This window comes from Lepus europaeus, chromosome 10 (genome assembly GCF_033115175.1).
Source record: "Lepus europaeus isolate LE1 chromosome 10, mLepTim1.pri, whole genome shotgun sequence".
NCBI classification, from domain to species: domain Eukaryota; kingdom Metazoa; phylum Chordata; class Mammalia; order Lagomorpha; family Leporidae; genus Lepus; species Lepus europaeus.
The window spans coordinates 121,083,855-121,099,173 of NC_084836.1; the positions used below are offsets into that span (position 1 = coordinate 121,083,855).

A 15,319-nucleotide genomic window follows, 5' to 3' on the forward strand; every position below is an offset into this window, starting at 1 on the left:
AGCTCCCAGGACGGCCGGGCTCCACGCAGTCACACCCAAGCCGGACTTCTGCCCTCGGCGGCGCCCTGCCCACGCTGGCTGTGCGGCCTGGGCACTAGGTTAAGCTGTGACGTCCCACCCGGCCACCTCCAGAGCAGGCAGACAGGTCCTCCCCAGATGCTGCTCCCCGATCCTGGCTGCCACGTGCTGCCCTCAGCCCCCGCTCAGAGACTTGGGTCCCTGCTGCGCGGGTGGGAGGCCGCGGCTGAGTTCTGGGCTCCTGGCTTCAGCCCGGCCCAGCCCTGGCCGCCGCAGGCATCAGGAATCAGCAGGTGATCAGTGCCCCTCTCTCTGCCTTTCAAATAAAGTGTGTGCGTCTGTGCGTGTGTGCGCGTCTGTGTGTGTGTGTGCGCGCGCGCCGAGGCTCCCGCGCCGAGGCTCCCACCGGCTCCCAGGGGCCTCCCCAGGCCCGAGGACACGGGTGGCCCTCGGCCCTCTCCCTTGCCCGGGAATGTTTGCCTAAACAGAAATACGCACAGTCGCCCGTAGTCTCTCTGCTCCTCCTAAAACCTTCAACTGGGGAAGGGTTTGTTCCTGCGCGGCCGGGGCAGGGGGTGAGGGAGAGGGGGGAGGGCGCCGGGCCACCGCCTCCCGGACCGGGGGTCCCCCCCGCCGCCGCCTGCTCGGACCCGGGGGTCCCGCCCGCGCCCCCCGCCGCCTGCTCGGACCCTGGGTTCAGCCCGCGCCCCCCGCCGCCTGCTCGGACCCTGGGTTCAGCCTGCGCCCCCCGCCGCCTGCTCGGACCGGGGGTCCCGCCCGCCGCCGCCTGCTCGGACCCTGGGTTCGGCCTGCGCCCCGCACCCCACGCCCCGCGCCCCGCACGTGCTCTCCGGTCCCCGGGCGGGGCGGGCCCGGCGGCGCTGGGACTTGTAGGCGCCCTTCCCCCCCCCTCCCCGGCGTCCCCGGTGCGACCCGCACTGCCGACTCTGCCCCCAGCCCGCGCTGGGGACCCCGGGGGTCGCCCCGGAGAGGCGCGGGGTCCCGCTGGCGGGGTCCGGCCGGCCCAGGGTCCCCCTCCGCGGCCGCTGGCGGACGAGTCGGGGTCACGCTCCGCCGGGTCTCCAGGGCGGGGGGGGCTCCGTCCCGTCGAGGATTCACTCAACACGCGTCTCCCAAGCGCCCCCCGACATCCGGGTTTCTGGGGCGCCCACCGAGGAGGGGAGAGACCCCCGAGAGGCCGAGCTGACGCCTGCGGGGGAGGGGAGGCGGGGTGGCCACCGCGGGCTCGCGCCCCGACCCCCCGGCGGGGCAGAGAAGGTTCTGGAAGAAGCGCTGCGGGACGCGGCTGAGCCTGCCAGTGGGTGCGCCAGCCCACCCTGCTGTCCCCCAGCCACGGGGTGCCAAGGACACCCGTGCCCCCCCAGAGCTGCTGGGGCGTGGGGGCGCTCGGTCGAAAGCTTTGCCCCCGGCCGTCGGGGCGCCCCCGGGAACCCGAGCCCGGCCCGCGTGGCGAGGGGCTGTCTCGGAGGGGCGGCCCTGCGGGAGCCCCCCCCCCGGAGAACGGGATGGAGCTGCGGGACCCCCGCGGGACCCCCTGCTTCAGTGCCTTGGGAGCTGGATGTGGAGCGGACGGTGTCGCCCACCCGAACTCCGCGGGGCGAGCGCACGCCGTCCACACGCGCGGCAGAACTCGCTTCACTCCTGCTCCGTGTCGGCGCCCCAGCAAGCGCGGTGCCCACAGCGCCCCCCGTGTAACTCCGCGGGCGACGCTGCAGAGGGGCCGGCCGCGCCCCCACCCCGGGCGCCCCCGCTGCGTGCACCGCGCCCCCCACCCCGGGCGCCCCGCACCCCAGGGCGCCTCTGCCGCGCGCCCCCCACCCCGGGCGCCCCCTCACCGCGCGCCCCACCCCGGGCGCCCCACTGCGCCCCCCACCCCAGGGCGCTCCCGCCCCGCGCCCCCCACCCCGGGCGCCCCCGCCACGCGCGCCCCACCCCGGGCGCCCCGCTGCGCCCCCCACCCCAGGGCGCCTCCGCCGCGCGCCGCCCCCACCCCGGGCGCCCCCGCTGCGCGCGCCGCCCCGCGCCCCCCACCCCAGGGCGCGCCGGGGCGCGGCTGGGCGGGGCCCGGACTACGCTTCCCAGCGGCCCCCGCGCGCCGGGGCGGGGCGGGCGGCCGGGGCGGGGCCTCGCGGCCGGGGGCGGGGCCGGCTACAAAGCCCGGGGGCGGGCGCCGGGCCGCGGAGTCCGCGCAGCGCCGGCCCGGAGCGCAGCGCGGCGCAGTCGGGCGCGCGCGTGGACGAGCCTGGCGGCTGGACGGGCGCCCGTCGTCGGCCCGCGCGCAGCGCGCCGCCCCCCATGAGCGCAGCCCCGCGTGGCCCGCGTCCGTAGGCGGCGGGGCGCCCCCCATGCTGCTGCAGCCCGCGCCGTGCGCCGGCTTCCCGCGGCCGCCGGCCGCCCCCGGCGCCATGCACGGCTCCCAGAAGGACACCACGTTCACCAAGATCTTCGTGGGCGGCCTGCCCTACCACACCACCGACGCCTCGCTCAGGAAGTACTTCGAGGGCTTCGGCGACATCGAAGAGGCCGTGGTCATCACCGACCGCCAGACGGGCAAGTCCCGCGGCTACGGCTTCGTAAGTGGACCCGCGGCCGGGCCGCCCGCCTGCCCGCCCTCGCCGCCCGCACCTGCCGCCCGCGGGCCCGGCCGCCTCCCCGCCCCCACCCGATCCGCTGGGTCCAATTAGGGCGCCCGCGTGTGGGGCCCGACGGCCGCGCTCGGGGCTTCCGGGGGCGGCGAGCGGGGGAGGGGCAGAGGCCCCCGCCGAGCGGCCCCCCCACCCCCGGCTTACATGGAAACGACGCGAAGGCGCCTTTCCCACCCCCTTCCGACTGGAAGGTTCCCCGCCGGGCCGCCCTTGGGGGGCCCCTTGCTCCCTTTTGGGGTTCCTTCCCCAGGGCAGGGTTAGTGTCCTGCAGGCAGCTTCCCCAGCGCTTGAACTTTGCGGGAGTCCAGGGGGCAGCTTGGCGGGAGGTCCAGGGGCCCTGGAGAGCAGCCCCTTCCCCTCCCACGCCCCAGGGGACGGAGGGAAAGAGATCTCTGGGGACAGAGCCCCCTGCCCCGGCTCCCCCGGCCCAGTGACTCACGCCCCTGCCTGCCCGTGCCCCTCTACCCCTGCCCCGGCTCCCCCGGCCCAGCGACCCACGCCCCTGCCTGCCCGTGCCCCTCTACCCCTGCCCCCGCTCCCCGGGCCCAGCGACCCACGCCCCTGCCTGCCCGTGCCCCTCTACCCCTGCCCCCGCTCCCCCGGCCCAGCGACCCACGCCCCTGCCTGCCCGTGCCCCTCTACCCCTGCCCCCGCTCCCCGGGCCCAGCGACCCACGCCCCTGCCTACCCGTGCCCCTCTACCCCTGCCCTGGCTCCCCCGGCCCAGCGACCCACGCCCCTGCCTGCCTGTGCCCCTCTAGGTGACCATGGCCGACCGGGCGGCGGCTGAGAGGGCTTGCAAAGACCCCAACCCCATCATTGACGGCCGAAAGGCCAACGTGAACTTGGCTTATCTGGGCGCCAAGCCCAGGAGCCTGCAGACAGGTGAGTGTGCGTGCTGGGCTCTCGGCCCTCCTGGGCTTCTATGCTCAGTGCGGGGCTCTGTCGGGGGGAGGGCCCCTCCCGCTGCCCCTGCGCAGGAGTGGCGGCCCTATCTGTGCCTGCAGAGCCGTCCCTGGGCGGCCACCCCAGCGGGGCGTCAGCCCTTTCCCCGTGGCTGCGATCCGTGGGCAGCCCAGGCAGGGCACGTGCCCCCGTTGGCAGCTGTCCACGCAGGACGGTCCCCGGGGCTGCTGACGGGGTGTAGGGGCAGCCGGCGGGCACTGTGGCCGTCACAGGGGGCGGGGCCTGGGAGGAGAGAGGAAGTCGGTTGTCCCTTGGGGTGACGAGGTGTGTGGCCCTGGGGCCCAGGCCTCCGTGGGCAGCGCCCCTGACCCTCCTGTCTCCTTAGGTTTTGCCGTGGGCGTTCAGCAGCTGCACCCCACCTTGATCCAGCGGACCTACGGGTGAGTGGCCAGGGCCGGCATGGGGCAGGCTGCAGAGCCAGGAGGGTGGGGGGGGCGGGGAGGGAGCAGCCAGCCTGGAGGGGGCGGCGTCGCCCCAGCCTGGGGGGAGCCCGCACCACAGAGAGGGGTGCGTGGGCCTCAGAACCGGCCTGCCCCTCGGGGGCTGTGTGACCTTGGGCAGCCGTCTGTGCGGTTTCCTCGCCGTGGCAGGGGGGAGGTGGCTGCGTCTGCCCTCTCTCAATGGAGGTTTCGGTGAGCCTGGTGCGCTAACACGTGGGGCTCTGAGCGGCGGCTGGCTGGAGGTGTCGGTCCTGGCCAGCTGGGTCCCGGGTCTGTGGGCGCCGCAGCAGGTGAGGGAGGTGGTCAGGGCCAGGTGTCGCCAGGCTGCCTGGGCTCAGCGTGCAGACCTGGGTGAGTCCCCGGGGAGCCGTCTCGCCGTCCCCCGCCCTGCAGACTCCCGTCGCCCTCATGGGGCCTGGCAGCTGCCTGGGGGGGACACGGGGGACCCTGCTGCGAGCCTCGACTCCCCAGATGCTGATCAGGGGGTGTCCGACGAGGAGGGGCAGGGCAGCCACACTAGGACAGGACACTAGCACTTCCTGAGTTCCAGCCTGGGCCCCTGGATTTCATGCCTGGGTTTGAGAGCGCGTGTGTGCGCTCATGCGTATGTGTGCGCGTGCGCCAGGGAGAGGCGGGCAGCCTGGACGCAGCTGCTTCCTGGGGCAGTGTGGACGCAGGTGCCACGGAGCCACTGGGCCTGGCACACAGCAGGGGGTGGGGTCGATGTGGACCCCTGGGCTGTGTCGCCGGCCGGGTGTGCTTGCCCTCGGACAGCTGTGGCTCCAGCGTGGTCTGCTCAGAGGTGGACAGGCGGGTGTGACCTCAGTGGCTGAAGCAACCTTGGGGCACGGGCCGAGGCTGTGGCCTCCACCTGGTCTGCCTGGCTGGCCGGGGCTCTGTCCCGGGACTGTGGTGGCGGCCGATTGTCGCAGGCTCCCGCTCCTGGGGAGTTTTAGACGCCTGAGGCTGTCTGAGAAGGGGGCGGTGACACCGTCGTCCTGCAGGCAGCCTGGCCAGCTGACCACGGGACAAGGCCCTGCACGCCCAGCCGGGGTCTGCTCAGACCGTCGCGGCTGGGTGCCGATCCCGATCCGGCCGCTGACCACCCGGTCCGTGATGTGGTTTCCTCGTGTGGGAAACAGCACGGCAGCCGCAGCGGCCCCTCCTCCCGTCCCCACTAAGGGCCCCCGAGGGCGGGACAGCGCTCCCCCTCACGTCACCCTGGGTGACGCTGTCCTGGGGCGGGGGAGCGAGTGGCTCGGACGAGGTTTAAATGCAGGCGAGCGGCTCCAGAGCCGCGGCTGTGTGTAGGGGGGTGTGGGGGTGGGAGAGGAAGGCGCCTGGAGTCCAGCGCGCGTCGCCATCCGAGGGTGGCCGGGGCCAGTCTCGTCTCTGTGCTGACTGGAGGCCACAGTGTTCTGTACCTCGGGCCACGCCTGGCCATTTAATACCTGCGTCCAGAGAGGCCTCGCGCTGTTTGTTGGTTGCTAGGGGGTGGAGACGCAGGCAGAGACCAGGGGGCTGGAGGACGGTCCAGTCTGGTTTTCTGCAGAGCCTGCCCCCCCCGGCCCTGCCCCCGCTTGCCGACACCCGGATGGCCAGGGGGCCCTGCGTGTGTCACCACGGAGTGGCCGAGCCGCCGCCTGGGTCAGCTGCGTGCCCTGAGCTCCCGCCCGCTGGACAGGCCGGAGAGTTGGGCCGTCAGCGTCCCCTTTGTCTTTGGAACAATCAGGCCCCTGGGGCCCGGCCCCGGCCTGACTCAGCTCCGGCGTGTGTGGACCGGTTAACCCCTCTCCTGCTGACTGGACTTTGCCCAGATGGACACTGTGGCCCCCAAGACCAGCAGCCGCCAGTCCCACGCTGAGGCCGGGCCGCCTGGGGCCCCCAGCCCGGCTGGGTCCCGCGGCTCCGCGAGAGTCCCCAGCAGGACTTGACGCTGGCCGGGCCCCCTGCTCCGCTCTCCTCCTTGACTTGGCCGGGACCTAGCTCGGCCCGCTGTTCCCGCTGTATAACTCCGGGGAGTTGGGACGCCCTGTCGGCTGTGGCTGGTGGCAGCCCCACTGTCCTGCGTGGTCTTCGAGGGCACGGACAGCAGCCTGCGGGCAGGGGAGGGGGTGAGCGCAATCTGGCGACCGCAGGGGGCTGGACTGGAGGGCCTCCCAGCGTCAGTGGGTGCCGTCTGCCCTGGCCTCGCGCACGCCGGGAGCGGAGGTCTGTCCTGGGCCTGGCTCGCTTAGAGCCCGTCCTGGGTTATTTTTGAAGGGCCAGCTGTTGCTCTGGGGGCAGGCCCCCTCCCTCTTCTTAAGGGGGCCTTGCCGTGGGCCACGTGCCCATGCGGCAGGAGCTTTGCTCTGTGCCAGCCTTGGTCTGAGAGAAAAGGGTGTCGGGCATGTTGAGTGTGGAACAAGGGGCCTGGGGGTCTGCCTGGGCTCCCTCCCCCACTGTGGGGACAGTGGCTCTGCCGTGCGCATAAGACTGAGTCGAGCCCTGAGCCAGCGCTGTGCGTGGTGCCCGTCTGGCAGAATCTGCTAGCCTGCCCGCCGTGCAGGGCTGAGCTGGAGCCAGGGAGAAAGGCCCAGCACCGCCCACCGGCCCATGGCGCAGACGCCACGGGGTGGACTTGGCCACGGGACCCTCGCCCAGGTGTGTGTGGCTTCCCGGACGCATGCAGCCTCTGCCTGGTGCCCCAGCTGCCTCTCCGGCACCAGCCAGGCCTTGGAGGCCTGTGTGCTGGGGGCCTGAGCAGAGTGGGCCCCTCAGGTGAGAGGAGGGGCTGGGGGGGAAGCCTCGGGGCTGGGGACGCTGTGAACCTGTCGCCGGCGTCCGTCCTTGTGCAGACAAACACCGGCCAGCCCTGTGCGTGGGGGTCGTTGAACAACACAGGCGTGGTCGCTGTACACGCGTGGGCAGTGGAGGCGGCTGGCGCAGGCGGTTCCTGGTCTTGAGTGTAGTGCTGGGGAGACATGTGTGTGTGTGTGTGAGAGAGAGAGGTCACACGTGACACGGCACATGCTGATGCCACAGTGTCTGCGTCCCCAGGACCCGAGGAGTGACCAGGAAGGAGGCCTGGACTTGGTGTGTGGGATGTTGCCCTTGGAGACAGGGTGTTAGGGAAAGGTACACAGGACCTCTTGGTACTGTTTTTGTAACTTCTCGGGTGTCTCATTATTTCACCGTAAAAGTAAATACAGTCAGGGAAGGGAGCTGCAGGTGCTAACGTGCGTGTGGCGTCTGGCAGTCAGGCTGGGGAGAGGAGACTGGCGCTGGCGGTCCCTGGGGCAGTGGCTTCCAGGCCTGGGGACAGCAGGTGCACGAGCGGTCACGGCGTGCGTGCGGTAGAGCAGGGGCCGGAGGCTTGGCTGCTCCCCCCCAACCCTCAGGGTGTCTCGGCAGTGGCCCTGCTGCTCCTCCGCCATCACTTCCTGTTTGGCAGCTCCTAGGAGGGAGGGCCCGCTGCACCTGTTGTCTGCCCGAGGCTGTAACAGGAGCCAGCCCTCGGCTGCTTCCCGGGTTCCTCTCCCAGGATGAGTTCCTTGCCCTGGCAGGAAGGGCCCTGTTGGCTGGGACTGGAGAGAATCTTCCAGAAGCCTCTGGCCAAGGGGCCCATATTTTGGTCCGGGTTACAGAGAGAGGCTGGTGCTGGTGCTGCCACGCACCCCTCCCTCCCGCTGGTGTCCCACTGCAGCCGACGCAGTTTGCATTTCTGTTTGAAGAGCATCTCCCAGTGGCTGGGCTGGGGTGCGGGGCAGAGGCCCCCGGGGGCGGCTCAGGCGCCAAACACATGTGACCCGACGCGCTGCCGGGTCTGGCCGCTGTGGTGAGGACCGAGATTCTGAGTGTGTGTGTCAAAGAACGTGGGAGAGAAAGAGAAGTCTGAGAAAGTTCTAGAGCCCCGGGCTGAGCAGATGGAAGGTGGGCGCCTTGCCTCGGGGGACAGTGCTGGGGGGAGGTTGGGCGTTGAGGTGGTGCAGCCCTGGGGCCTGGCACCGTGCCACGGAGCGCGCTTCACCTGCTGCCTGCAGCCAGCTGCACCTGTTCCGGGGCCCCAGGGAGCCTGAGTGTCCCCGAGCATCACCGGGGAATCCCGGAGGAGGGGGGCCGCTGCCGCCGCGGCCGGTTTCCTGCCTGCCGGGGCGGCCTGTGTGCGAGGGCCCCGCTGTGGTGGGGTGAGGCCCCCAAGAGCAGAAAAAGTGAAATGGGCTCATTTGCTTTTTTCGTTTTTATTTTCAGAGGTGGCTCTGTGTTCAGAACACGAGTCCCGCTGGGCTGCGGCGAGTTAACTTCTCGCCGGTTTTGCTCTGAGTGGGGCAGGGGGTCGCCTGTCTGCCGGGCACTGCCACATTGGACTCCTGTCCCTGCCCAGGGCGCCCCTCAGCGGTGCGCAGGGCCCAGGCCCTCTGCCTCCCCTGGGGAGCTTCCATCGGCTTTTTAGATGATTTTTTTTTTAATGACTTATTTGTTGGAAAGAGGGAGAGACAGAGAGATCTCCCATCTACTGGTTCGCTCCCCAAATGGTCGCAATGGCCAGGACGGGGCCACCTTCCACTGCTTTCCCAGGAGCATTAACGGGGAGCTTGGCTTCAAGTGGAGCAGCCAGACCTGGACGGTGCTCATGGGATACCAGCGTCGCTTAACCAGGTGCTGGCTTAACCTGCTTTGCCACAACACCAGCCCCCACCAGTGGGCTACACACGGGGAGACTGAGGCCAGAGAGAGCCGGGCCCTTACCCTGCAGCCTGGAGAGGCGCGGCAGCATCTGGACTCGGCCTCTTGCCCCCCAGCCGTGTGTTGGGCTCCAGGCCAGGATGCTGTCGGCACTGAGCGTGAAGGGCGCGGGCTGCCGGGAGGAAGAGACACCTGGCCCCAGGAATGCCCACGGCAGGGTCCTCCGGCACCCCGGCCCCTCCCGGGGTGGCGCGGCTTCTTCTGCCTTGCGGGCGGCCCGTTGGGGGTCTGGGGTTACGCAGTCCCTGGCGCGAGAGGGAAGCAGAGAACCCGAGCTGTCCCTCCCCCCAGTAGCCGGGTGCACGTGCCCAGCGTCCCGCGGATCTCGGGTGGCAGGACGGTCCCTCGGCCCGGACTTCCTGCGAGTGGGGGATTAGTCTCCTGGGAAACAGGCTGCCGCCTCGCGTGCCCCCTGGGTGTAAGTGGGTGGACAGAAATTTTCCAAACACGGCGAGGAACGCGGGAACTGTGTGGCCTGGCTCTGGAGCCCCAGGGAGGACGGAGGAGCCCTGTGTCCCGTGAGAGCAGCCCGTCCCTGGAGACAGGCGCTGTGGGCTTGAGAGCGTCTCAGGGCACCCTCGAAAGGGCCACCTGATGGTGAGGGTCACCCTGGCCCTTAGGTTCCCGCTCCTCTAGGTCTCACTGTCTGCTACGCTGTCGCCGTGACGCCTCCTTGGCACTGCCCCCTGTGGGGCTCTGTGTCCTAGGAGAGGCAGGGCCTCTTGTCTACCCCAGCTTTCTGAGGCCCGACGAGGGGTCCCGGGTGGTGCTGGGGTGTCTGGGTACCCAGAGCGGTAGATCTCCCTGCAGAGGCATGGATGCTCCAGGGCACCGCTGACCGGCCGGCCAGGGTAATCTGGCTGTGCCGCCTGGGCTGGCCTCCTGGGAGAGGCTCCTTTACCGCGCAGGGCCTGCAAGGCAGGGACCCGTCTTAGGTACTCATGTTCACCTCGGACGCAGGGCGGGAGGTACAGGCAGAAAGAAGAGAACAAAGCGGGCGACAGGAGTGCCCGAGGGACGTGAGCCTTGAGCTGTGGGGAGAAGCCCCCGGGCAGAGGGGGCAGCAGGTGCAGGCAGAGGGAGGCCGGGGGGTGGGGGGCTCCAGTCCCAGGAGGACTGCCCAGTGAGGGGTCCAGGGCAGAGAGAGGCCTGGCCTGGGGGGTGACGATAGGAAGAGGGAGCACTGGGGAAGAGCAGGTGGGAGGGGCTGGGGTGTCCAGGCGGAAGGCAGGGTGAGCCCGTGTGGGGGACGTGCCGTGTGGCCAGGGCTCCGTGGGTGGGTGGGCCGTGTCTGACATCAGGCCACGCCCTCACTGGGGTGGCGGATCGGGCTGGGGAGGTGGCAGCGCCTGAGCCTGGACGCCGAGGAGCCCACTGGCTGTCAGGGCTGGGGCCCCTGGCCGGCGCCGTGGCTGGCGCTGTTTTGGCTAGGAACTCTGGCAGTGGGTTCCCACGTGCGTGTCGGGGGGAGTCCGTGCGGTCTGGGCCCCTCGATCTCAGTCCCTTCCTGGCTCCCCTGCAGCCCCTGGGCTGGGCGCGTGTGACCGTGACGTCGTAGCCCGAGGTACCTGAGTGGGTTCCTCAACCTTGGCCCAGGAGTTCCCGGTGCTCGTGGCGCTCCTGGCCCCAGTGTGGCAATCAGAAACGTGCCAGGTGCTGCCCAGAGTCCCCAGGGCCACAGCCGCCCTGGGGGGCCACGTGTGAGTGCAGGCCCTTCAGTCGGCCCCAAAAACCTGTCTTACGTCTGAGGACACTCAGGCACAGACCTGGGGAACGGGAGGGGCCGGAGCCCTGGCCCTTGCCCCACAGGGCTTCTTGGCTCTGTCCACCTGCCAGGCCTCGCCTTGGTTCCTCTCCCTGCGCTCTGAGCCTGGGGCCCAGCCACCCACGAGTGTGCCGGCACAGGTGCCACTCGGCCGCTGGCTTGCTGTGTGACTGGGCGACTTACTCAGGCCCGTGGGAGCCTCAGTTTTCCTCTCTGGGAAATGGGGCAACACTGCTTGGACAATGCGAGTTACCTCGGGTTCTTCCTGCGTGGGCGCCCTGTGGGTGGGGCAGTAGGAGAGCCCCTTCCTGACGGAGGCGTCGGGGCGAGGTGGGGGCAGCAGCATTGTGCGGTGCGGCCCAGGCCCGGCATCCGTCCTCGCGCGTGGCGTGGCCCTGGGGGCTGTTGGTGCAGACTCCTGGGCCCCGTCTGGCTTTGCAGTCAGCGGGGACCCGCGTTTTTAGCACACAGCTCGAGGGTGTCTGAGCTGGGGGCGCCGCTGCCCATGTTTGGAGAAGTTCTGGGCTCCGGGCTCGCAGCGCTAAGGAATGTTTCCGAGGGGCCGGGGCCGGGTGGGGCCCCTGCGGCGGAGGGCACCCCAGATGCCAGGGATGGCGTGCTGGGCACGGCACCAAGACCGGCTCTCCTGCCTCCGTTCTCCCCAGTTCGCGGCCAGAGCGAGGTCTGTTCCCGCCTGCCGGGCCTCTGTTCCCCAGGGCCTTCCCCAGGCCCAGGCCACCCTACAGGCAGGAGTGGGGCCTCTGGAACAGGGCTCTGGGAGAGACGGCCGCAGGTCCTGGGGCCCGGGAGGGGTCGAGGGCGTGGTCAGGGTGGAGGGGCGGCGGAGGCCTGGGCACACTGGGTGACGGGCACCCTTGCTGGCTCCTCTCAGCCCCGTCCTGGCCGCGCCCCTACAGCAGCGCCGGCTCGTTCTCCGAGCAGTCGTCCCCGGCTCCGGTTCCCGGGCTGGGGTTTGGGCCTCTCCCCGCGGGCCCTCGAGGGCTGGGCTGTGTCTGCTCGTTGCTGTACCCTGGTGCGCAGGCGAGGTGTCCCACGGCCCAGAGGGACGGCAGGACTTCCTGGGGGTGGGCAGCAGAGGCTCCGAGGAGGGGGGAAGAGAGGGAGAGAGGAGGCGCCCTCACAGGGTTCCGGCGAGAGGTCACCGTGTGAGGTGCAGGGACACCGCCCGCCCCCGGGGGTGGCATGTTGTCATGGCGGCGACAGCGGGGCAGCTGTGCCTGCCGGGAAGATGAACAGCGTGGGGTGGGGTGGGGGCGCAGTGTGGCCTCCCCAGGCGGGAGCACCGGGCCGAGTGCACCCCCACCCCCACCCTGCACTCGCTGTCAGACGGTGGGGACGGCCGGCGTCCCCAAGCCCTGTGCTCTTGGGTGGTGGCCCCTGACGGAGGCCCTGTTCCCCGTGCGCGTGTAGTTACTTATGGTGGAAGAGCCCACGTAGCGTACAGCCTGCTCAGCCGCTCGAATGTGTGTGAGTAGACCACGGTCTAATTCCAGAACTTTCTCTCCGCACATGTCACCCTGGCCCGCTCCCTGTGCCACGTCTCTGGGTCAGCGGACGCGTGCGAGGAGCCCGGGGCCAGTTTCCAGCCGTGGGTCAGCGCCTGGCTCCTTCTCTTGGGTTCCGGCGCGTGGACGGGCCCCGTGTCTGTCTGCTCGTGGGCTGGTGGTCCCTGGGTTGTCTGCATTGCTCGTCTTTAACTGTGCGTGAACCCGCTTTCCTCAGGGATGTGTTCACACCCACCCAGCCCCGGCTGGCCCCGTGGGACGCTTCAGCCTCGCCCACCCTCTGTGGCACCGTGGCACTGCGGGTCTTCCACAGGGTTTCCCCACGGAGTAGCGGGAGGGCCGGGGGCTGCCTCACTTGACCGCTGCGTGCCGACGTGGTCCGGAGGGGTAGCACGCCCTGCTCCGTCCCCTGCCGGGCTGCGGGGCCTCCTGTCCCCATCCCTGTCCCTGTCCCTGTCCCCGTTGGCGCTCTGCGGGTGCCGAGGGGGCTGTCTGCAGCACGCCCCGGCTTTCCCAAAGCTGCCGGCTTTGGTGCCTGCCACGCCGGTGTCTCTTCTCTCAGAGCAGCTTCTCTGGGCCGGGGCGGGGGCAGGGGCAGGACGGGGACAGGGCAGGGGTGGGGCAGGGCGGGGCAGGGCAAGGGCAGGCATCCTGGGCCCGTCTGGCAGGTGCAGGAGAGAGCCAGGGGTCCACTCGCCCCAGGCCGGGGTGCAGAGGCTGGGCCACTTCCTGAGGCCCAGGGCAGGCCTATGCCAGCCCTTGCCCCTCCCCCGCCCCACCTCCTTAAGCCTGGGCTTCCCCCTCCTCCCCGCCCCGCCCCGGGGCCGGGTATCTGCCTGCCACAGGCTTCCCCATGCTTCCCCTGTGGCCGCCCGGGCCGTGGGGCTCAGCGCACGCCTCGCCTCTCCTCTCCGCGCGGTGTCCTGCCCCCCCCCCCCCGCCCCCCCGAGTGCATGCTACCTGGCCAGGCTCTGTGCTGGCAGAGCAAGAAAGGAAAATCCCTGGGGGAGGCGGCAGGTGGCGCTGGGCAGGGGCGGGGCCACACACACACACACACCGGGCTCGGTGTGACCCCGCCTCTGCTGAGTGTGTCCTGGTGAGCCCGTGGGGCCCTGGGCCGGGGCCCCCTGAGCTCCCTGCTCTGACTCTCTGCTTGGCCCGCAGGCTGACCCCGCACTACATCTACCCGCAAGCCATCGTCCAGCCCAGCGTGGTGATCCCCGCGGCCCCCGTCCCCTCGCTGTCCTCGCCCTACCTTGAGTACACCCCGGCCAGCCCAGCCTACGCCCAGTACCCGCCGGCCACCTACGACCAGTACCCGTACGCCGCCTCGCCCGCCACGGCCACCAGCTTCGTGGGCTACGGCTACCCGGCCGCCGCCCTGCCCCAGGCGCTGGCCGCCGCGGCCCCCGCGGGCACCACCTTCGTGCAGTACCAGGCCCCGCAGCTGCAGCCCGACCGGATGCAGTGAGCGCCGTCCCCGCCAGGGACCACGCGGCCTCCACGTGACCGGCGGCCGAGGCGAGGACCTGGGCAGTGAGCGAGGAGCCCCTGGAGGTGCGAGCTCGGCTCCTCCTGCCCTCGCCGCAGGACGCCGCTGCCCACACGCAGGTGCCTTACCCGAGCGAGCGAGCGAGGACCGCGCCCGCGGCCGCAACCTCTGTTGTCCCTGCAGCCCTGCCGAGGGGACTTCAGAGTTCCCGCCAGGGTTTTGAGGGGGGCCCCCCGCCCCCAGGATCGGAGCCTCTCTGATTTGGAGACGCTTGTTTGTGTTTGCCGGAGGTGGCGCGGTGGAGTGCGGGGCACCGGCCGTCACCGTGACCGTGACCGTGACCGTGGCCCCCGCGCCTGGCGTCCGTGCTGCTCGGGGTCTCAGCCGTGGGCGCCGGGAGCGCTTGGCCCTTGCAGGGTGCGCCCCTCCTCCCTCGACCTCCCTGCCTGGGCCCTGTCTGCCCCCCCTCGGGGCTCCGGGGGGGTGGGGGAGGCTCGGACGCTGACGGGGCTGGGGGCGGCTGGGGTGTCCTTGGGACCTACCTCAGGGAGCTGAGCGCGCTCAGTGCACGCCTGGTACAGAGGCAAGCTCGGAAAATAAAGGTAGCTAATAAGATAATAATATTTTTATTAGAATGTTCTGATTTAAGAATAAAACTTGTTTTCTTTAAAGAAAAAGTTGGTCTGCGAGTCTGCGTGCACACGGTGGCTGTGGGTGGCTCTCCCCCCCCCAAGGCCCTCGCCCACCGCTGGGGATGGAGGTGAGGGAGAGACTCAGCCCCAGGGACCAGGGGCTTCTGGGATGGGGTGGGGGTGGGCCACGGGGGGTGCAGCCGCCCGCACGATGCCGGCAGTCAGGGACAGAGGTCACAGGGCTCACGGGTCCCCTGCCCCAGGGTGGTCCAGCGTCGCCCGGGAACTCAGCTGAGAAATCCTGAGGGCTTCCCAGAGGAGGTGTTGGACCCCGAGTCCCTGCTTGCTGGTCCTGGGGAGACGGCAACAGTGGGGACCCTCAGGTGCTGGTCTGCCCCGAGGAGAAGCAGAAACAGCAGGTGCAAAGGCCCCGAGGTCAGGCCCCCCTGCGGAGAGGCTGAGGGGAAGGTGGGCCTGGCCGACCTAGGGCAGTGACGGCTGGGGGATGAGGTGTGGTCGGGAGGTGGTGGAAGCCGGCCACACTGCCCAGCAGGTCCAGCTCAGGGCCTCCAGGCAGAACAGGAGAGACCCCGGGGCCGGCGGAGCCCGGGTGCGTCAGAGTGGGTCCCCCAGAGCAGGCGAGCCCCACAAAGGCTCTGGGGCCACGCCTGGTGCTGGTCGCTTGTCCCCCACCGACCCCGCGGAGCTCGGCTCACAGCAGAGGTGTCGGCCCTGGCTCCCTCTCCTGCCACGCACCTGGCCAGGCCAGGACTCGGTTGCTCAGCAGACCGGGGAGGAGGGGTGCCGCCCTCAGTCCAGGCACTGGGCCTCTGCCTGTGGCTTCCCCGTCCACGCTGCGCACGCAGCCAGAGGATCCTGTTCTCTGCACGCGAGGTTGCCTCCCCCCCAGCTCAGTCTTCCCTGGCTCCCTAAGCCTCCCACCCTCCTCCACGCTGGTCCTCAGCCACCCCAGGGCCTTTGCACTCGCTGTTCCTGCCATCAGGAAGCTTTGGCCTTGCCAGCCGTCACCTCCTGCCTGTGTCTTCTCGGCTCCAGGGGGCAAAGGCCATCTGCCTTGTTTCTCACGGAG

The 15,319-nt window shown here is 70.6% G+C and overlaps 1 protein-coding gene across 1 annotated transcript; it reads left to right on the plus strand.

Moving 5' to 3' along the window:
• Window positions 1–2,374: 2,374 nt before the first annotated feature.
• Window positions 2,375–14,198, plus strand: RBM38 (RNA binding motif protein 38). Its single transcript, XM_062202407.1, has 4 exons — window positions 2,375–2,612; window positions 3,445–3,568; window positions 3,975–4,029; window positions 13,270–14,198. The coding sequence occupies exons 1-4, from the start codon at window positions 2,385–2,387 to the stop codon at window positions 13,574–13,576; spliced, it is 714 nt and encodes a 237-aa protein (XP_062058391.1). The 5' UTR covers window positions 2,375–2,384; the 3' UTR covers window positions 13,577–14,198.
• The last annotated feature ends 1,121 nt before the right edge of the window (window positions 14,199–15,319 follow it).

Bases quoted from the DNA above. Each gene is read 5' to 3' on its own strand.
- RBM38 (XM_062202407.1), top strand. From the start codon at position 2,385: ATGCTGCTGCAGCCCGCGCCGTGCGCCGGCTTCCCGCGGCCGCCGGCC. The intron at 2,613-3,444 runs GTAAGTGGACCC...GTGCCCCTCTAG, and splicing joins AGTCCCGCGGCTACGGCTTC to GTGACCATGGCCGACCGGGC. The intron at 4,030-13,269 runs GTGAGTGGCCAG...CTTGGCCCGCAG, and splicing joins TTGATCCAGCGGACCTACGG to GCTGACCCCGCACTACATCT.